Here is a 21,831-nt window from a genome sequence, read left to right as displayed (position 1 = left end):
GGGCGCCCCACAGCCAGGCCGTGTGCGTCTCCACCCCGGCCTCTTCCTCACCCGCCCTCCCGCCCACCGGGCACTCCTCTTCCCACCAACCACAGGCCTTAGTCACCTCGGACCCTCAGGGCCCGGGCGAGGACCGGACACACAGCGGCTATTCGGGGACTGACCGTGGCCAGCGCTCTCGCCCCGTCCCAGCCCCGGGCGGGCACATTCCTCCGCGCGTCTTCACGGGTCGGAAACTGGATGGAAATTTTCAGAAGAAGTTTTCTTTTTCCAACAAATAAGTCAACAAACAAGAGAACGCATAGGGAAGGCAAAGCTCCTCAGGGGAAGGGTTTGTAAACAGACGTCGCACTTAAGGAAACCCTGCCTGGCCACGGGCTGGCTGGCGGGCGGGCGGCTTCGAGGCCCCTGGCTGGCAGCTTCGAGGCCCCCGGCTGGCAGCTTCGAGGCCCCCCAGACAGGACAGCCATCTTGGGTAGGTGCCACCCCTTGGGGCCTGCCGGGGAGCCAGGTGAGGGCCAGCCCAGGTCTGAAGGGGGCTGCCCTCCTCCCTCTCAGATAAGCACAGGCTCTGCTCTGCGCCCCCCGACTCTGGCCCGCCAGTTGGCTATTGATCCATGATCCTCTCTCATCATCGGTGTTTCTCTCTCCCTCTCCCTTCCTCTCTGAAATCCATAAAAGTATATTTAAGAAGAAGAATAAACGTGGCTCGTGCCGTTTCTGGTTGGGGCCGTCTCCGGCATCGGGCCAGGCCCCTCCCTGGGGACGTCTGTCTGGGCCCCAGGAATGGGCCTTCCTGACCCCCTAGCCTCTCCCTGGAAGGCAGGTCACGCCCAGGGCGTGCGGGCTTCAGCCAGGACGGCGTCCCCTCCATGCGTGCGGGAGCGACGGGGAGGCGGGAGCTGGGCACAGCCTCCATCCCTGGCCCGGCTCCAAGTCCTCCTCTCACGACCGACCGACCGGGAGGGCCTGGCCGCAGGGCTGGGTCAGTCCCCGAGACAGGCCCTCCTTGCAGGTCTCTGAAGAGGAGGCTGCGGACCGGGCACACAGGAAGCCTCCGTCCCTGCGGCCAGGCCCAGCCCCCACCTGCCGCTGCCCGCCCGCCCGCCGTGCCCGCTCTGGCCTGGCTCCGGGGGGCACGGTGCCAGCCGCTGAGCTCCTCCATGCCCTTCTTCTGCTTCCAAAATAACTCTCCGCTCACTGCCCACGGTTGGCATCCTGGGCGTCTTCCTCGTCCCGGGACCTGATCCCACGTCTGAAGGGCAGGAGGAGAGACCTCTGCATCGTCATTAGAAATTGGGGACCCCTCCCCTTGTGTTTACCAGGAGAGTAGTTAGCACAGAGCGGGGGGTCCCCCCAATTCCGACAGCCCCTGAGTCAGGGAGTCTGTGGCAGTTTGGCTGAAAGAAGTTGTCGTGTTCGACATGGGGGGACCCCGTCTCCCACACCTTCCCCAGGTGCCAGAGCCCCCGCAGGACTCCCCGTCCTCGGCCTTGCACCCCTTGCACTGAGCTGCCAGCCCAAGGCCCCAGCCTCTTAGGGATGAGCTCACAGGCCCCTCCGGGCACACCCCAGGCAGCCAAGGACCGCACCCCCGAGTGCCCATCACACCGGCCTCTCCTCGGGCCACCGGGGAGGACACCAATGCCATGAACCCCGGAACTCCGTTTCTGGGGAGAAGCCAGGCTCTCCAGACGAAGGGACCTAGGAGCCAGGTCTCTCCTCCTTGGGGACCACCCCATCGGGTGCCCCTGTCCCCGCGAGGAGGGAGGGGCGCTTCCTGTCCAGGAGCCCAGGAGCAGAGCCACCAGGGACAGGCCTCCCTCCCTGGAGGTCAGTGGGACGGGCTGTAGCAGAAAGAACGAGGCCCGGCCGGTGTGGCTCAGTGGTTGGGCATCGACCTATGACCCAGGAGGTCACGGTTCGATTCCCAGTCAGGGCACAGGCCCGGGTTGCAGGCTCGATCCAGAGTGTGGGGCGTGCAGGAGGCAGCGGATCCGTGATTCTCTCTCCTCACTGATGTTTCTCTCTCTCTCTCTCCCTCTCCCTTCCTCTCTGAAATCAATAGAAATATTTTTTTAATATATTTTATTGATTTTTTACAGAGAGGAAGGGAGAGCGACAGAGAGTCAGAAACATCGATGAAAGAGAAACATCGATTAGCCGCCTCCTGCACACCCCCTACTGGGGATGTGCCCACAACCAAGGTACATGCCCTTGACCGGAATCGAACCCGGGACCCTTCAGTCTACAGGCCGGCGCTCTATCCACTGAGCCAAACCGGTTTCGGCAGAAATATTTTTTTTAAAAAAAGGAAGAAGAAGGAGGGAGGGAGGGAGGGAGGGCAGGCCCACCCGGTCCCTGCAGCTCCGGTATTCCCTGTCGGGGCCTCCGCTGCTCACGTGTGGGGGGAAATGACACCCATCGTGGGCGTGTGGGAGCGGGAGTGCGGGGGACGCCCCTGGCTTTGCCGCCTTTGTCTCCTGGCCCCTCTCCGCCCCCGCCAGGTGCGCGCTGCGCGAGTTTCCACGTTCAAGACGCAGACGCGGAGACGCGGGAGAGGCTCAGGGACCGTCCCAGAGACGCCCAGCTCACAGACCCCGGGCCCGAGACAGGGGCCGGGTGCCCCCAGACCTCCCGCCGGGCACCCCGGCGCGGCCCTGTCTTCCGCCTCTGCCCCGGGGGCACGGGCCAGGGCGGGAGGGGCTGGGTGTGTGTGGGGCCACCGGGTTGAGAGCCCGTGGAACGGGGAGGCGGGTGGAGTGGGCGGGCCGGGGGCCAACTCTGCTCGGAGCCAGGCTTTCTTCCCCTCCGCCAGCCGCCCCGCCCGGCCGCGCCCGTGCCCGCCGCTGCCAGAGCCAGACGTTTCCTTTTTCTCGTGCCTACGGCTGTTTCCTGCCTTTCCTTTGAACTGGGGTGCTGGCTCCCCCCACGCTCACCCTCCTCCAGCCACCCCCAGGGGCTGCCCTCGGATGGGCTGGCACGGCCGGCCTCCTGAGGACCCGGTTCCTGGAATCACGCCCCCCCCCCCCCCATGCCCTCTCCCTCTTCCCTGGCCTGGGTGCTGCCCCCTGGCCTCCCTCCCCACCACCTGCCACCCTGAGGGCTCTCCGTGTCCCCCAGACCAGCCTCCTGGGTGGCTTCTCCCTGCCTCCCCCACGCTCTCCTTTCTCAGCACGTGTGGACACCGAGGCCCAGAGAAGTTTGGGGGCACAGCAATGGGGGGACTGACCGAGGTTAGACTCACAGGTCCCAAGTTTGGGGGGGCAGGAACTCAGGCTGTCAGAATTCATCAGAAAGGCAGGGGAGCCCGGCCGGCATGGCTCAGGGGCTGAGCGTCGACCTATGAACCGGGAGGTCACAGTTCGATTCCCGGTCAGGGCACATGCCCGGGTTGTGGGCTCCATCCCCAGTGGGGGGCGTGCAGGAGGGAGCTGATCAGTGATTCTCTCTCATCATGGATGTTTCTCTCTCTCCCCCTCTCCCTTCCTCTCTGACATCAATAATTTTTTTAAAATATATTTTATTGATTTTTTACAGAGAGGAAGGGAGAGGGATAGAGAGTTAGAAACATCCATCAGCTGCCTCCTGCACACCTCCTACTGGGGATGTGCCCGCAACCAAGGTCCATGCCCTTGACCGGAATCGAACCCGGGACCTTTCAGTCCACAGGCTGACGGCTCTATCCACTGAGCCAAACGGTTAGGGCAATAATTTTTTTAAAGCATTTAATATTTTTATTGATTTTAGAGAGGAAGGGAGAGGGAGAGAGAGAGAGAGACACACATCAATGATGAGAGAGAATCATGAATCGGCTGCCTCCTGCACGCCCCCCACTGGGGATCAAGCCTGCAACCCGGGCCTGTGCCCTTGACTGGAATCGAACCGGGGACCCTCCAGTCCACAGGCCGACGCTCTACCCACTGGGGCACACCAGCCAGGGCTTGAAATCAATACTTTTTTATTTTAAGAGACACACCTGGTCTGAGGCTCCGAGGAGCTGGGTGACTCTCAGCAGGGGGCAGAGCTGGGGAGGAACCAGGGTCTGGTGGTCCGGGCAGAGGGCACGGGGTCACATCGTCAGATGAAGCCTGTACCGTCCTCGCCAGGAGCCAGGCCGCCGGGGCAAGGCCAGAGCGGGCACTGCCGGCCTCGCTGAGGAGAGGAAGGAGGGGGCCGGGGTGGGGGGAGGGGGACTGCTCTCCTAAGGCCCGGAGGGAAGGCTCTCCTCCTCCGAGCGGCTCCTGCAGAGACCCCTGCTTCCCCACCCAGAGGGGACGCTCCTCCCCTCCCCCCCACCTCCCAGAGGCCCCCCACCCAGCTCCATCCCCTCATCGCCTCGTCCCCTCCCCTCTCCCACTCTCAGGAGCACAAGCTGTACAGCAAGACCCGGAGCCGGGAGGCGTGGACCGGACGGACATCCCCACGTGGGGCTGGGGGACGAGAAGAGAAAAACCAAAGAACTTACATACTCCATCTATCGCCGCCTCCCGCACGCCCCCTACTGGGGATCCAGCCCTCAACCCGGGCCTGTGCCCTGACCGGGAATCGAACCCTGACCTCCTGGTTCCTAGGTCAACGCTCCACCACGGAGCCACGCCGGCCGGGCCCAAACTCTTTTGATCCACAGAACCCCGTCCTCAGAGGATTCAATGCCATGCACCCCGAGATATAAAATGGCCACAGGTGGGGCTGCCCTGGGGGGAGCAGGCGGGGGGGGCGGGCCAGAGCCAGCTCTCCTGGGCGTCCTCACCAGCCCTGGACTCGGCTCACAGCCTGAGCCCCTTCTGGAACAGGGTCCCTGTTTCCTCCCCGCCCCCCACCCCGTGCACCCCAACTCAGGGCGGAGAGCCTGGGAGGGGACCCCCATGTGGGATGGCAACTCCGGACCCTGCACACCCACCCACCCCGGACGCGCCAGCACAGAGCAACCCCGTCCCCTGGTTCAACAGACACGCCGACTCTTATGAGAACCATCCCGGCTCTCGCTCCCTCGTGCTCCCAGGTCCCGAGGCCCTAAAGCAGAGAGCTCAGGGCTCGCCCCGGGACAGACGGACAGACGGACAGCCGGTCCCAGCCCCTCTGCCCTCTGAGAAAGCTGCAGGAGCCCGGGCAGGACAGAGCCGAACCGGGGACCTCTCCTTCCCCCAGAGCAAGGGTGGGACTCGGGGGTACATGGCCTGGAATGCGTCTGCACCCCCTCCTCCTGCCCGGGGTTGGGGGGAACCCCATCCGGAGCCCCCAGCCCTCAGGCTCGGGAGGGAAGCTCGGCCCGGGGACAGCTGCCCGCAGTAGAGTCCCCTTCACGCACCATCGCACCCCATCGCAGGCGCCAAAAATGGTTCTCTGGTGTTTTCAGCCTGGGCGCCTGCCCACACATTACTGTCTCCTGCGCTGCCTCCTGGGACGGCCCCCACGGAGCCCCCGGGGAGCCAGGCGGCCTCCCCAAAAAGACGGGTCCCGCAGGGTCCCTTCTGGAGGAGACAAGCGTGGGTGAAGCCCCTTTCCCGGCTTTGGGGGCCCCCCAGCCTCAGTGTGACAGCTCTGTCCTGGCCCCCCCAAAGCCACAGACCTTTCCCCCCACGGAGCCGCCTCCCCTCTCCTCCTCCGGCTCAGGCAGCTTCACCTGCAGGCGCCCTGGGGGCTGTCTCTGAGGAGAAGGGGCGGCCAAGCCGGGTCCCTCCAGCTCGGGGTCCAGATCCCCGCACCCCCCACTTCTCACCAAGCCTGAGCTCCCCCCTGAACCTCCTCCGGTCCGGTCCCCAGGGGTCAGCCCCCCGGAGGGGAGAGCCCTCCCCATGCCCATGCGCAGGGCGCCCACCCAGCAGGTGCCCCAGCCTGAGGCCGGGCGGGCACAGGCGCGAGCCGGCGGGGACGCGCGGCCCCGTTGGTACTCACAGGTAGGCGGTCAGCGGGGCCAGGTCCGGGGGCACCGTGGAGAGCCCCAGCTCCGAGCAGTCCGCCGCCAGCATGACGCCGTCCCGGCGGCAGCGGCAGGGGGCCGGGCAGGCGGCAGGCTCGGGGCCGGGCTGCGGGGCGCACGGGGCGCCGCCGAGCAGGGCGCACAGCCACAGCCACGGCGCGCGCAGCCCTGGCGCGCAGGGCATCGCGGCGGCGGCGGGCTGGCACCTGGCGGCGGGGCGCACCGGGGACGCAGCCAGGAGGGCCCTGCGCCGTCACCGCCGCCGGGGCGCAAGGCGGGGGCGCCCACGGGCTCTCTGCTCCGGGCGGGCGGGCGCGCGCGCGCGAAGACCCTGCCGTCAGCGCAGCAGCGCGGGCATCGCGGAGTGCGCTCCCCCGGCTCGCGGGCTGGGCTGGGCTGGGCTGGGCGAGGGAGGGAGACGCGCGGAGGAGGAGTCAGGGAGAAACTTGGTGCGCCCGGCTCGGCCCTGCCCGCCTTCCTCGGAGCTGGCAGGAGTTCCATCCAGGAAAGAAAAACAGCAGCGGAGCCCGGGACAGCGGCGGCGCCGGCCGCTCCGGGACCTGCGCTTGTCTGGACCGGGGCCCAGGGCCTAGGCGTGCGCACTCAGACCCTCTCGCCCGCAGGAACAGCCATGGGGCCCACGGGGCACGGAGGAGGCCCTCCAGAAGCAACCTCCATAGGGCCCGGCCTGCGTGGCTAGTGGTTGAGCGTCGACCTGTGAACCAGGAGGTCACGGTTCGGTTCGACTCCCGGTCAGGGCACGTGCCTGGGTTGCGGGCTCCATCCCGTGTGGGGCCTGCAGGAGGCAGCCAATCCATGACTCTCTCTCATCACTGAGGTTCCTTTTTCTTTTCTTTTTGCACGACAGGTAGTTTTAGGCAGCTGTGACTTCACGCTAAATCTTTCCCTTTTTGGTGTGATTTTTCTATATAATTTTATTGATCATTGTTAAATAAAATATTACATCTCATCATGTGCTTCAGTTCTTATCTTCTTGACCAATTCTTTGTGGTTTTTATTCTTCCAAAAATGTCACACCTGAGGCAGTTTGTGTGCATTTATCTTGACGGCAGATGGCACCAGGGAGGTCTGTGTTGATGTCCGTGAGTTTTGATAAACGTTAGCGCTTTATCCTAGATGTGTTTTATGGCAGTAAATGCTAAAGCAGACGCGCATCTATATATGTTTTATGTATTCATGACATACCTAACGTTTTCCTTCTCATTTTGGGGGGGGGGACATTTCTAGGCTATGCAGCTCATCATTGATGTTTCTAGTCCTCTCTCCCTTCCTCTCTCTGAAATTAAAAAAAAAAACATTGAAAACGGGGGAACTGGAGGACTGGGGACAGGGCCCCCCCTTGGGGAAAGCCCCCAGCACGTACTGCTCATGGGCATAAACACGGGGTGTCCCTGTGTCCCCCACGCCAGGGTCCCCCTGAGAGCCCTGTGGCCCACAGCGCCACCTGGTGGCCGCTCCGAGGACGCTGCCCGGAGGCTTGTGGAAAGGAAGATGCAGATTGCCCGCCCCGGGGAGCCCTCACCCCGTCTGACTCCTAACCCCTTCTCTGCCGAGAGCAAGACCAAGTGGACACACTGAGGACCAGCAGGGGCCAGCTGGGCGCTTGAGGACTTGGTCCCCCTGCTTCCCCAGCCAGGGTGGCCCCAGAGACACCCTACCCGCCCCCCCCTCCCACACACACACCCCAGGGCCACTCCTGCAAGGAGAACGTGTGCCATCTGGTGGTCACACTGGGGAACTGCAGGGGTGCTCACGCACTCCCGGGTCTTCACCGCCAAGGTCAGCGGGTGGAGGATGTGTACCTGCTGGCCCCGCCCCAGCAGCCAGAAGTCCTCCGGGACTTTCCTGAGAGGCCCCTCCCTGGGTGCCAATGAGTTCTTGCGCGTGCGTGTAGCCCTATGGGGGCGGAGAGCAGAGCATGTGAACTGGGGACACCTGAGCCCCCCCAGACCCCACTGTACATGCACACGCAGGCACCCGTGGGGGCCCCAAGAACTCAGGCCAGGCCCAGCCTGCACGGCTCAGTGGTTGAGTGTTGGTCGACCTAGGAACCAGGAGGTCAGGGTTTAATTCCAGGTCAGGGCACATGTCAGGGCTGTGGGCTCGATCCCCAATGGGGGGCGTGCAGGAGGCAGCCGGTCCATGCTTCTCTCTCATCACGGATGCTTCTACCTCTCTCTCTCACTTCCTCTCAGAAATCAATAAAAACAATTTTAAAAAAAACCACTCTATTTAGCCCTCGCTGGTTTGGCTCAGTGGATAGAGCGTTGGACTGCGGACTGGAAGGTCTCAGGTTCAATTCCGGTCAAGGGCACATGCTCAGGTTTCAGGCTCCATCCCCAGTAGGGGGCGTGCAGGAGGCAGCTGATCAATGATTCTCATCATTGATGTTTCTTTTCTTTTTTTTCTTTTTTTAAATATATTTTATTGATTTTTTACAGAGAGGAAGAGAGAGGGATAGTTAGAAACATCGATGAGAGAGAATCATCGATCAGCTGCCTCTTGTACACCCCCTACTGGGGATGTGCCCGCAACCAAGGTACATGCCCTTGACCGGAATCGAACCTGGGACCTTTCAGTCCGCAGGCCGACGCTCTATCCACTGAGCCACAACGGTTTGGGCATCATTGATGTTTCTATCTCTCCCTCTTCCTTCCTCTCTGAAATCAATAAATATATATATATTTTTAAAAAAAACAAAACTCTTTATCCTTCCAGAGATCAAAAGTCCCCATGAAGCCTCTGGGGCTGGCAGGACAGGACTGTGGAGACCAGCTCAGCTGCCCCGGCTCAGGCCCAGCCGGCTGCCTGCCCTCCCCTGCACCTCCTGCCCCAAACCTCAGAGCTGCCCGCCCACCGGGCCCTGCACTGGAGGAGGGGGGGTTCGAAACCGCCCTGCAGACTCAGCAGATTTTCCTGCTGTGTGTGCGTGCGTGTGTGCGTGTGCGTGTACATGCACCTGTGTGCTCTTTCAAAGAGGCCTGGGGAGGGCAACTAGGGGAGCTGATGTGAGAGAGAGGCCGACCAAGTATGGCTAGGACCCCCCCGCCCCGCCCCGTGGGACCCTCCTCACCTAGGGCACCTCCGACAGAGTCCCTGTAGCAGCCGAACGGGGGCAGGGGGGCGGGGGGGACATGGGTGGAAACTCTGCCTCAGAATCTAAGGGGAGGAGGGGTTGCCGGCACGGTTTAGGGGGGCTCAGAGCCTCCTCGCCCCGGGGGTTGTTGAGGACAGTACACCTGCCGGCCGGAGCAGCTGGGTGGGGGTGGGGCCCCGGAGCAGCTGCAGACAGGTAGCCAGCACCCTCCCCGCCCCGCCTCTCCATTCAGCAAAAACCGCCCCACAGCCCGAGTCTCGTCCCCACCAGCCAGTCCCTCAGACGAACCACATCCTCTCCCTCGGGTCCTCTCGAGCCCTCAGCACCCCACGGCTTCCTCCCGGGGAGGGCCGGCCGGGAGGGGAGGCCGGGAGGGGAGGCCGGGAGGGTGCAGGGCCAGGAGCCTGGCCCCAGCAGCTGGCCCAGCCCCGACACACACACGCCGTTTGGAATGGGATACGGGGCAGCTTTCCGTTCGGGCTGCCGGGAGACCAGCGCGTCCGGGGCCCTGGCGGTTTGCTCAGTGGACAGAGCATCTGCCTGCGGACCGGGTCCCGGGCACACATCTGGATTGCAGGCTCCTCCCCGGCCCAGGCCCCGGTCAGGGCATGTGCAGGAGGCAACCCATCAACGTGTTTCTCTCACATAGATAGTTCTCTCTGTCTTTCCCTGTCTCTTCCGCTCTCTCTAAAAATCAATGGAAAAATATCCTCAGGTTATTATAATATATCCATCCATCCATCCTACCCTGGCCCCCGGCCCCCACCACCTTGCTCTCTGCCCAAGAGCTCGGCTTCAGCCCCTCCGGCTGCTGCAGGACCAGCCTCGTGAGGTGAGGGGAGCTCACCCGTCAGGGCTCGGCCGTGGAAACGGGGGCACGGCCATCCTCACCCCGCGGGGGAGGCGGCCGCTTCCTCCTCCCGCCCTGGGCTCCCCGAGCTTCCGTTCTCGATAACAACCACCAGCGAGGCCCAGAGGGGCTGCCCTCCTTCCAGGCCCCCCTGCCCCCTCTCTGATCTCAGTGCCCCCCTCGGGATGGGCGGGTTTGGGGGCAGCTGAGGCAGAGGCCAGGCTCGGGGTGCCTCCCACAGGTATCCAGGTGGTCCTGCCCCCACCCCGGTCTCAGGTACCACCTACTGCCCAGCCCTTGGGGGGAAACCACCTCCAGAGGAGCATGAACGAGGGAGGAAGGGAGGGACAGGGAGAGGGAGAGAGAATCACGGATCGGCTGCCTCCTGCAGGCCCCCCACTGGGGATCGAGCTTGCAACCCGGGCGTGTGCCCTGACCGGGGATCGAACCGTGGCCTCCTGGTTCCTAGGTCGACGCTCAGCCCCTGAGCCACGCCGGCTGGGCTATAAGCCTTCTGAGTAGATGTCAGAGTTCTGGGAGGAGGCTGGGGGCTGCAAAGGGCCCCCCCAGACCCTCCTATAAGCCGTCTCTGCTACCTCTGCTGTCTCTGTCTCCCAGTGGCTGGCCCATCTCCGGCCAGAGGCAGCTGGGAGCTGGGGTGTGGCTTGGGGCCTGGGGTGACCCTTGGGGCCCGGCCTGGGCCTCTCTGGCCCATCACCTCTGCCTGTGCCTGACCGTGAACTCCCCACTCCGGGAGGGGCGCGTGCGGCCAGGCCAGGGCTCCGAGGCCGAAGCAGAGACGTGGACGTCACGCTCGGGCCAAGGTCACGGAGCAGCCGCCGCCTGGGGTCCGCTCGCCCTGCCCAGCGAGGAGGCGGAGGCTGGACGTGACCGGGCCACGGAGGAACAGCCCCAGGGAAGGGGCTTGGAGTGGGGGAGCTGGGAGGGTCGGGGACATCGGCTCCCGTCCAGTCCCGGGGCAGAGGTTGGGGGACGCTGCCCGCCTGTCCCCAGGGGCCCAGCGGGAGGCACCGACCCCTGGCGGCGGCAGGAGGGCAGCAGGCAGCTGGGTGTGCGTGGGTGGCAGCGAGGAGGGGCGGAGGGAGGAAGCTGGCTTCCTGAAGCTTCCTTCGCCTCAAAGACAGACCGACAGACAGCTGTCCAGAGGCGGCCTCGGGGGGCACAGCTGCTCTGGTGAGTCCAGAATGAGGGGAGCAGGAGGCCTGCGGCCCGGGGATGGTGGGAACCCCAGGGAGGCGGGCGGGGGGGGGTCTCGGAGGAGGTTGCGCTGGGTGCCACGGTGCCCGGCGGGGAGATGGGTGCAGATCGAGCGGAGGTTCCCCGCGGGGGGAGGGGTGGGGGCTGCGGGGGGAGCAGAGCTAAGGAGCCCCTTTGCACCCCTCACATCTGTACGGGCCGCCCTGCCCTCCTGACTTCGGCCCCTGTGGTCTTAGGGACTCTAACCCCCCCCCCCCCCCCCCCCCCGTGCACACACACACACACACACACACACACATCTCGGAAGTCATGACCTGGCCCTGGAGGACGGACGGGGACTGCCCCCCACGACGAGGTGGCACAAGACCCCCGTACCCCTCTCCTGCCCCAGCCCCGGCTGCACCCTTTGAGGTCGGCTCGGTGAGGCCATTTCCTGTGACGGTTGGGGAGGCAGGAGCTGGGGGGATGGGCCGAGGAGGAAGAACACCCCCAGGTCTCCCTCCCTGGACGAGACCCCCGAAGCCAGGATGAACAGGGGGGCGGGGGGGGGCTGCCCGCAGTCAGGAGAGGGTCCCGCAAGGGGCTCCCCTGGGTGCCCCCGGCTGCACGCGGCCTCGGGTTGCCACTCAGAGACCAGGCCTCCCAGGGGCTCCGCTGACAGGTGGCGGCGGCGTGCTGGCCCCGCCCTTCCACACGCAACTCCACTTGGCGTTTCCTCCCGGCCTCTCTCACCTGGGCTCCGGCCTGGGGCCCCTGAACCCCGGTCTCGGGCAGCCCCCCTCTCCCCGCACCCCTCCCCCCCCCGCTCGGCTCGGCCCCTCCTGGATCCTTTTCTATCTTCGCCCACAATCTCTTCTCTTCTCTTGCCCTTCCTCTCACCCCAGGCTGCTGGCTGCCCCGGGGGCCCCGTGGAGAACCTGGCTTCCCACGCGACAGTGACACGCACACACACACGCATGCATGCACGCACACACACGCCAGGGAAACCAGGAGGCAGAGGGCGGAAGGCAGCCTGGACCTGGGGTCCCTTTCCTGCCCCCCCCCCCCGAGGCCGACAGTCAGCAGCCCAGCGCTCTGTCTTGCAGGCGAACCTCATGGCCCAGTGAACCTGCCCTGGGCCGGCACCCGCCCAGCATGGTCCAGGCCCGAGGCAGGCAGCCATGACCCAGCAGCCGCTGCCGGCCCAAGCGCCAGCCAAGAAGCACGTGCGGCTGCAGGAGCGGTGAGACCCTCCCCGGGGGAGGGGCCTCCCTGGCCCGGAGCCCCCCCCACTCGGTCCCCTGTCCCCTCCGTTCCCCACTCCAGCCCTGATGGCTGAGCCCAGACTACAGTCCGGGGAGGAAACCCAATGGCTTCATTTGCATGTCATTTGCATGCTGTGTGCATGCCATTTGCATGTCACGTCTGGGGCATGGGTTCATGTCCACCTTGTCCTTGTCCCGGGTCGGGTGGGGAGGCCCTGGAGGAGGGCCGTCTTGGGTCCGAGACCTGTAGGTCCGAGATCTGTAGGTCCGAGATCTGTAGGTCTGAGATCTGTAGGTCCGAGATCTGTAGGTCCGAGATCTGTAGGTCCGAGATCTGTAGGTCCGAGATCTGTAGGTCCGAGATCTGTAGGTCCGAGATCTGTAAGTCCGAGATCTGTAGGTCCGAGATCTGTAGGTCCGAGATCTGTAGGTCCGAGATCTGTAGGTCCGAGATCTGTAGGTCTGAGATCTGTAGGTCCGAGATCTGTAGGTCCGGGATCTGTAGGTCCGAGATCTGTAGGTCCCCAGGGACCAGGTGGGGGGAGCGGGACAGGTGGGCGGCGGGGTGAGCAGCTGGGGTCACGGCCACCCTGCTCTGGGGCGCAGCGCTGAGGGGCCTCAGTCCTGGAACCCGCCGGGCCCAGGTCGGGGGAGACAGGAGGGACCGGGGGACAGGGGGCACTGCAGGGGGAGCCGCCGTCCGTCCGTCACCGGCTCACCAGGCCCCGCCCTCCGTGCCCACAGGCGGGGCTCCAGCGTGGCCCTCGTGCTGGACGTGCGGTCCCTGGGGGCCGTGGAGCCCATCTGCTCCGTGAACACCCCTCGGGAGGTGACCCTGCACTTCCTGCGCACGGCCGGGCGCCCCCTCACCCGCTGGGCCCTGCAGCACCAGCCCCCCAGCCCCCATCAGCTGGAGGAGGAGTTCTTGGTAAGAAAGCGGGGGTCACCCCACCTGGGCACGGGGGTCGGGGGGGCGCTCCTCTCCGGGACCTTAGGGAAGAGGACCCCGGGGTTCCAGGAAGGAGGTGGCCCCACATTCCTCCTCGGCCCCCCATCTGCCCGGCCCTGCGTGGGGCTGCCAGGAGAGGCCAGCCAGCCAGGGCCCAGCTCCCCCAGAAAAGGGTGCAGGGGACAGCGGGCTGGGCAGGGGTGCCGGCCATTCATAGGTGTCTCCCCCCCTGCCAGAAGATCCCCCCAAACTTCGTCAACCCCGAAGAGCTGGATGTGCCTGGGCACGCCTCCAAGGACCGGTACAAGACCATCTTGCCAAGTAAGGGCTGCGGGTGGCGGGGAGCGAGGGGGCGGGGACACTGTCCCAGGGGCCGGAGGGGTGCGGAAGGCGGGACGCAGGCCGCACACACGGCTCAGCCAGGGAGGAGGCAGCGAGCACGCACACACGGGGGCCTCTCCTCCCAGCAGACACCCCGACACCGCACGGCTGGGGGCGGGCGAGACCCACGGCCGCCCCAGAATCAGCAAGAGTCCATCTCCCACGTGTGGGGGCTCACGGGGGACCCCGCTCTGCGCCGAGCCCCTCGAAACGACCCCTGATGGTGGCGGTAACAGTATCAGGATCCCCATTTTATTTTATTTTTTTTAAATATATTTTTGTTGATTTCAGAGAGAGGAAGGGAGAGGGAGAGAGAGAAACATCCATGATGAGAGAGAATCACGGATCGGCTGCCTCCTGCATGTTCCCGACTGGGGATGGAGCCCGCAACCCGGGCATGTGCCCTTGACCGGGAATTGAACCCGGGACCCTTCAGTCCGCAGGCTGATGCTCTGTCCACTGAGCCACACCGACTAGGGCAGTGGTCGGCAAATTCATTAGTCAACAGAGCCAAATATCAACAGGACAACGATTGACGTTTCTTTGGAGAGCCAAATTTTTTAAACGTAAACCTATAGGTAGGTGCATTGTTATTAACTCAATTAGGGTCCTCCTAAGCTGGCCTTGGCTAAACACTCAAGGGGCCAAATAGCCGCCTGTGGCTCGCGAGCCGCAGTTTGCCGACCACTGGACTAGGGCATGATCCCTATTTTACAAATGGGGAAACTGAGTCTCGGAGACACTGCCGATGTCGCCCTCGGTCACCAAAACCCAGTGGCCCCAAACCCCCTCCCAGCTCTTCCTCTGCACGTGGGGGACCCCAGCCAAGGCCTGCGGGGAAGAGGTACCCTCGGGGGCGCCCAGAGAGGGGCTTGGGGCCTCGGAGTTGGAGGTGGGGGAACAGGGACCTGGAAGGAGATGGGGGTCACGGGGCTGGAGCTGGACCGGCCTGGGACCCTGAGGCCACGGAGATGTTCCCTCCCCCTCCCCACCCCCTCTGAGCAGCCTTATCGGCCCACGTACCCCGGCAACACCCAGTGCTGAGGGCCCGGCTCGGCGCCTGCGGGTCCTTGTCTCCCAGGCGCCCAGCCCCTGCCCGCCTGGCGGTGGGCCAGACAGCAGCCCTGTTCTGCTCCTGATTGTACCCAACCCCCCCCCCCCCCTCAACCGCCAGAGGGGAGATCCCTCTGCCTGAGGTGCCCGGGCCCTGCACGCCCCCTGCCAGAGCCGCACTGGGAGAGCCGTGGGCCCTCCCTCCCTCCTGAGCTGGTCTCTGCATCCCACCGGGACGGGCGCTGGGAACGCCCTGGGCCTTGGAGGGCGGGCGGACACCCACTCACCTCCGGTGACTGCTTGTAGCTCCCTCTCTGGAATCCCATATGGGCCCCCAGAAAAGCTTCCTGCAGCCCCGGCCGGTGTGGCTCAGTGGATAGAGTGTCGGCCTGCGAACTAAAGGGTCCCAGGTTCGATTCCGGTCAAGGGCATGTACCTTGGTTGTGGGCACATCCCCAGTAGGGGGCGTGCAGGAGGCAGCTGATCGATGTTTCTCTCTCATCGATGTTTCTAACTCTCTGTCCCTCTCCCTTCCTCTCTGTAAAAAATCAATAAAAAATATATATTTTTTAAAAAGCTTCCTGCAGCCCCGGCCGGTTGGGCTCCGTGGATAGAGTGTTGGTCCAAGGACGGAAGGGTCCCCGAAGACCCGAGCGTAGGCACAAAAAGCCGAGCGAACCCCAAAGAGCCGAGCACAGGCCCCCCAAGGGCTAAGCCTCGCCCCAGAGAGCACAGCCTCGTCCCTGAAGGCCCAGCCAAGCCCCTCACAGCTGAGCCCGGGCCAGAAGGCCGGAGCCTCCTCGTCGAGCGTGGCCCCACGGAGTTGAGTCAAGGCCTGAAGAGGAAGCTCTCGTCCCCACGGATGGTCTTAGCCCCAAAGAGCTGAGCCCGGCCCTGGCTGGTTTGGCTCAGTGGATAGAGCATCGGCCTGTGGACCAGGAGGTCCCGGGTTCGATTCCGGTCAGGGGCACATGCCCAGGGTTCTGGGCTCGATCCCCAATAGGGGGCGTGCAGGATGCAGCCAATCAATGATCCTCTCTCATCATTGATGTTTCTATCTCTCTCTTCCTCTCCCTTCCTCTCTGAAATCAATAAAAACTAAATTTAAAAAAAGAGCTGAGCCCGGCCCGGAGGACGGAGCCAAGGCCCTCAGAGGCAAACCTCGTCCCGAGGGCCTGCCCAGTGGGAGGGCAAGGCCGAGGGCCGCAGAGCCCGGTGCTCGATGGAGGAAGCTTTTCCTGCGTTTGACGGCGTGCAGGAGCAGAGAGGGAGGCCCGGCGCGGAGGGGCCAGGCCTGTCGGCCGGGTGCAGGCTGGATGCCCGGCCCTTGTCAGGGGCACCTGTAGGAGGCACCCAGTCACCGTGTCTCTCACGTCGATGTCTGTCTCTCTGTGTCTTCCCACCCCCTCCCTTCTATTCTCTCTAAACATCAACGGGAAAGTATCCTCGAGCGAGGGTTAACAACAACAACCAAAAAAAAAAAAAAAAGACAGAAAAGCTTCCTCCTCCGGCCGGCCCCTGATACGACCCTGCCCTCCACCCATCCGACCTCAAGGACTCGCGTCACGTCACGGCGGCATCCATTAGATCTGCTCTCCCTCCTTCCTCGCCAGCCCACCCCACGCAGCCCCTGCTACCTCCCGGACTGCGGCCTTGACCCTGCCCCTCTCCTTGCGGCTCCCTATCGTCGACACAGAAAATAAGTCACTACCTCCGCACGGGGCGATACTCTAACCACGGCCTCTCCTCCCTCCGGCCCTGCTGGAGTCAGGGTTCCCAGGTCACCGTTTGGCCTCTGACCTCCGACCTCTGGCCTCTTGACTTCCCAGATCCCCAGAGCCGCGTGTGTCTCAGCCGGGCACGGAGCCAGGAGGATGGGGACTACATCAACGCCAACTACATCCGAGTGAGTGGCCGGCCGGCCGGGCGGGGTGTGTGTGTGTGTGTGTGTGTGTGTGTGTGTGTGTCCGTCCGGAGGTTTCCTGCTCAGACCCACGGCCGTCCTGCCAGGCTGACCCAGGTCCTGACGGCCCCACAACACCCCCCAGAAAGCAGCAGACGGCTCCCCTGTCCCCCTCCCTCTCCCCCTCCCTCTCCCCCTCCCTCCTCACCTGCTGGGCTCCAGCAGCCCACGGCCAGGGCCCTGATCACTGCCTGTGCGGCAGCGCCCTCTAGCGGCACGAAGCGGTAGGACAGGGGTCAGGTGCACGGAGGTGGAAAGCCGTGAGGCTGGGACCTGGGGGAACAGGGTCCCCATCTGCCGGCCGGGGAGCCAGGTGAGCCGAGGTCCCGCTCAGAGAGAGGAGGGCGGGGAGACGGCCTCCTCGTGCTCCGAAGGGCATGAGAGCAAGATGCAAAGGGGGACGTTCGCTCCGCCAAGGCCGCGTCGTGGTTTCGTGTTTCGTGTGGGGAGGGGGGGGGGGGGACCCAGGAAAGAGCGGAGCCACGTGTTCAAAGAGGCCGGATGTGTGCTGGTCCCCCGGGAACTGTGAGTCTCACCTGCACGGTGTTCCAGCGAGGCAGGGGTTGTGCCCAATCCACAGATGGGGAAACTGAGGCTCACGGAAGCCCGTCACTTGCTTGTGGTGGCGCAGCCGGCCAGCAGCAGGACAGGGGTGGAGCCCAGATGGTCCGCATTCCAGAAGCCACGTCCTTCCCACCCGCCGTGTGCTTCTGGTGTGTGCATGTGTCTGCGTGGGCACACCTGCATTCTATGTGTGCATGTGTGCGCACGCATGTGTCTGTGTGTGCACGTGTATGCATGTGCACGTGCATCTATGTGAGCAGCTGGGTCTGCATGTGCATGCGTGTCTCTGTGTGCACGTGCATCTATGTGTGCACGTGCGTCTGTATGTGCACATGTGTCTCTGTGTGCACACGTGTCTATGTATGCACATGTGTCTATGTGTGCACGCATGCCTCTGTGTGCACATGTGTCTGTGTGTGCACGTGTATGCGTGTGCACATGTGTCTGTGTGAAGCTGTGTCTGCGTGTGCATGCGTGTCTTGTGTGCACGTGTGTCTGCATGCGCATGTGTCTACGTGTGCACGCTTATTGCTTCAGCCTGATCCTAGGACCTGCAGAGCCAGGTTTCCCCGGAGTCGCCTCTTGCTGTTCCTCAGCCCCCCTGTGCCCGCCCCCCCAGGGCTACGACGGGCAGGAGAAGGCCTACATTGCGACCCAGGGCCCCATGCCCCACACCGTGGCCGACTTCTGGGAGATGGTGTGGCAGGAGGACGTGCCGCTCATCGTCATGCTCACCCAGCTCCGCGAAAGCAAGGAGGTAGGAGCAGAGCCCCCGTCCACACCCCCACACACACCCTACGCGGGGCAGCTCAGAGCCCCCGGAGCCGAGGGCACGTGTCGGCAGGCCCCGCGTGCCCGTCTCAAAGTCCCTGAGTTGCACCCCATGGAGCTGGGTGAGCATCTCGCCGGCAGGGGAGGGTGGGAGGAAGGGGGTGGGGTGGGGAGGAGACCCACGCCCCTGTATGCTGCCCGGGCCCTGCCCCAGCTGACAGCCCCTCCCCCTCTGACTCCCAGCCCCCTCCCTCCTAGAAATGCGTCCACTACTGGCCCACGGACGAGGACACCTACGGCCCCTTCCGGATCCGCCTGCGAGAGGAGCGGGAGCTTCCAGAATACACCGTGCGGCGGCTCACAGTCCAGGTACAGGCCCGGCCACCGGGCAGCCCGGCCACCCCAGCTGCTCAGGGACCCGGGGAGGGGCGGGCGGCCTCCCCTGGGAGCCAAGGGTTACTCATCAAGCCTTTCTCTTTTTCTTATATTTTATTGATCTCAGAGAGGAAGGGAGAGGGAGAGAGAGAGAAGCATCCATGATGAGAGAGAATCACCAATCGGCTGCCTCCTGCACCCCTGACACCGGGGATGGAGCCTGACACCCGGGCAGGGGCTCTGACCGGAAATCAAGCCGTGACCTCCTGGTCATAGGTCGATGCTCACCCACTGAGCCGCGCCGGCCGGTGTTCCTTCCCGGAGGGATGGAGTGTGATGGGCAGGAGAGAGCTGACCCTCCGGCTGGGGGTCCCTGACCGCCCCCGGGGTCACTCGGCCTTGCCCCCCAGGGCACCAGGGAGGAAGGCAGCCGTGGCCCCCCCTCACCCTGGGCCGCCCTTGTCCCCGCGCCAGCACCAGGAGGAGTGCCGGTCGGTGAAGCACGTCCTCTTCTCGGCCTGGCCTGACCACCAGACCCCGGAGTCGGCCGGGCCGCTGCTGCGCCTGGTGGCCGAGGTGGAGGAGAGGCCGGAGGTGACCGCCAGCCGGGGGCCCATGGTGGTCCATTGCAGGTACAGGCCCCGCCCCTCACAGGCACCTGGCCCCGCCCCCTCAGCGGCACCGGCCCCGCCCCCTCATAGGCACCTGGCCCCGCCCCCTCTCAGGCACCGGCCCCGCCCCCTCACAGGCACCGGGCCCCGCCCCCTCACAGGCACCGGGCCCCGCCCCCTCACAGGCACCTGGCCCCTCCCCCTCTCAGGCACCGGCCCCGCCCCCTCACAGACACCGGGCCCCGCCCCCTCATAGGCACCTGGCCCCGCCCCCTCTCAGGCACCGGCCCCGCCCCCTCACAGGCACCTGGCCCCGCCCCCCCTGGGCAAAGGCAGTCTGAGCCACGCCAACCCCTGGGAGGTGACGAGGGGGAGGGCACCTGGCCCAGGCAGGTGGAACAGCATCTGCAAAGGCCCAGAGATGAGACGAGATGTTCACGTTGATGCATGGCTGGGCGTGGTTAGAGGCCAGGGGGGCCTGGAGGTCATGGTTAATAAGAGAAGATTCTAGAAAACCGGAGGATGAGGGGCCCTGGTTGGACCCGCCAAGACACTTGGATTTGCCCTTTAAGAGAATTTCTTTGGCCAGAACGTGAGAAGTGGATGGGGGTGGCGTGGGGGCCGAGCAGGGACATGCTTCAAAACAGGACACCATCCGGAGTGCGTGTCCTAAGGGAAGCAGAACGCTGGGCACCGAGGCAGAGGGACAGACGGGGGGCTCCTGCCCCCCCCCACACACACACACACACACTCACAGGTGGCCCCGGACCTGGGGAGAATTCCTGAGGAGGGAGGGCAGGAGAGAGGACTGTGGAGCGGCCCGAGGCGGGCGTGGGGCTGGTGACACAGCTGTGGGGGACCTGCCGGGAGGAAGTCCCCGTCCGATAAGGAGGCCGGGGGTCAGCGAGGCCGGCGTGGGCACTGCCCGCCGTCGGAAACCGCTGTCAACCGCTCCTCCCACGTCCACGGGGCCTCTCGTAGGCTTCGAGCGAGGCCCAGCAGAAACATCACTGGTCCAGGGCCGGCTACCGCCTGCCACGGCCGGGCCCCCCTGCCTCGCCCCGCGTCCCCAGCCCCCACGTAGAGCGGGCCAGTTCCTGCCGCTTTCCCTGCGGTTCAGGGGGGACCCAGCCCCCAGGTTCCCGGTCCCCCGTGACCCCCGCCTCCCCTCCCTGGCTCCACCCAGCGCAGGGATTGGCCGCACCGGCTGCTTCATCGCCACCCACATCGGCTGCCAGCAGCTGAAGGCCCGGGGGGACGTGGACATCCTGGGCATCGTGTGCCGCCTGCGGCTGGACAGGTGGGTGCCTGGGGGCGCGTGGGGCCGAGGGCGCCGAGCGGCCCCCGGGGTCAGAGTGCTCGTAGGCACGTGACCACCCAGCCTTTTCTGCGAGAGAGGCGGTGAGGACGGGGTCGCTCAACGTGCGTCTGGGAACCCGAGAGCCTGCTGTACACATGCGGGATGGTTACTTTTACTTTGACGATGATCGGGCCCTGGCCAGTGTTGCTCAGTGGGTAGAGCATCCGCCCTCGGACGGAAGGAAGGGTCCCGGGTTCGATTCCGGTCAAGGGCACGTACCTCAGCTGCAGGCTCCGTTCGCAGCCCAGCCCTTGCTCCCCTGCCCGTGCGGGAGGCAACCCATCAATATCTCTCTGTCTCTCCCTCTCCCTCCCACTGTCCCTAAAAAATCAACGGGAAGACACCCCCCCCCCCCAGGTGAGGATGAACCAAAACAACAAAAATAAGATGGTCGGGAAGAGGCAGCCTTGGTGCCCAGGAGTGCTCCTGGCCCGGCCTGAGGCATCGGGGGCCTGGCCGCTGCTGGTCAGAGGTCCCCTCTTTGGCACAGTCCCCCGCTCCCCCAGGCTCAGCCCCCGAGCAAGGGGCAGGGGGCTCCCATGGGGGAGAAGGTCTGAGGAGCAGCAGGAAGGAGAGAGAAGCTCAGAGGACGGGTCGACGGGAAGGGGCCTGGAGGCTCCCTCGGGACTCAGGGTCCCCGCTTGTGCCCACAGGGGGGGCATGATCCAGACCGCGGAGCAGTACCAGTTCCTGCACCACACGCTGGCCCTGTACGCCGCCCAGCTGCCCGGGGAGGCCAGCCCCTGACTCCTGGCGCCCTCCACCAGCCCAGGCGCCCCCTTCCCCCAGGCCCTGGGAAGGTGGGTCAGGAGAAAGTGGGCCTTACAACTCAGGGTGTCCCCCCCTCCCCCCACGCCTGGGCCTGGGAAAGGGGTGCCCCCTCAGCGAGCACGTGTGGCCACCGAACCCTGATCAGCCAGGACCACGGCCAGACTCCAGGTCTTGACCGCTGGCCACGCCTCTGCTTCCTCCAGCGGCCGTCAGGGGAGCCTGAGTTGACTCAGAACTCGAGGCCGCAAGCTGGCATTCGAGCAGATCGGAGAGGGACAGACGGTGCCCGGGGCTCGGCCTCCGTGTGCACGACAGGAACATCTGTGCTTTGCCGCCGTTAAGGAAAAGCAATCCAGCCCGGCCGGCGTGGCTCAGGGGTTGAGCATTGACCTGTGGCCCAGGAGGTCACGGTTGGATTCCTGGTCCGAGCACACGCCCGGGTGGTGGGCTCCATCCCCAGTGTGGGGCGTGCAGGAGGCAGCCGATCCATGGTTCTCTCTCCTCATGGATGTTTCTCTCTCTCTCTCTCCCCCTCTCCCTTCCTCTCTGAAATCAATTTTTTTTAATGTATTTTTTAAGAAAATAAAAACATATTCATAAAAATAAAAGAATTAATCCCAAACCACTCCAGCTGTGTACAGCCTTCCTGGGTTACAAGATCACCTCCACCCGGGAACCCC

General features: G+C 64.7%; 2 protein-coding genes across 2 annotated transcripts in view; one reads left to right on the top strand and one right to left on the bottom strand.

The window, feature by feature from the left end:
• LGR6 (leucine rich repeat containing G protein-coupled receptor 6) overlaps positions 1 to 6,107 on the bottom strand; it is a gene marked incomplete at both ends in the record, with an annotated part of 43,476 nt that extends 37,369 nt beyond the window's left edge. The window contains one exon of the mRNA XM_079763397.1: positions 5,899 to 6,107. Within this exon, the coding sequence (XP_079619523.1) occupies positions 5,899 to 6,107 (209 nt within the window). The remainder of the gene's footprint in view (positions 1 to 5,898) is intronic.
• Positions 6,108 to 12,204: 6,097 nt separating this feature from the next.
• On the top strand, positions 12,205 to 21,604 carry PTPN7 (protein tyrosine phosphatase non-receptor type 7). Its single transcript, XM_079763651.1, is given in 10 exon segments — positions 12,205 to 12,259; positions 12,262 to 12,331; positions 13,098 to 13,281; positions 13,539 to 13,623; positions 16,566 to 16,642; positions 17,883 to 18,020; positions 18,293 to 18,403; positions 18,884 to 19,041; positions 20,207 to 20,320; positions 21,034 to 21,604. Coding segments are annotated over 10 exon segments (1,047 nt in total). The 5' UTR covers positions 12,205 to 12,243; the 3' UTR covers positions 21,128 to 21,604.
• Positions 21,605 to 21,831: the final 227 nt, after the last annotated feature.

This window comes from Cnephaeus nilssonii (assembly GCF_951640355.1).
Source record: "Cnephaeus nilssonii genome assembly, chromosome: 23".
Taxonomy (NCBI): Eukaryota; Metazoa; Chordata; class Mammalia; order Chiroptera; family Vespertilionidae; genus Cnephaeus; species Cnephaeus nilssonii.
Note: the sequence above shows the minus strand (reverse complement) of the source record. Positions and strands in the feature narration are given on the sequence as shown.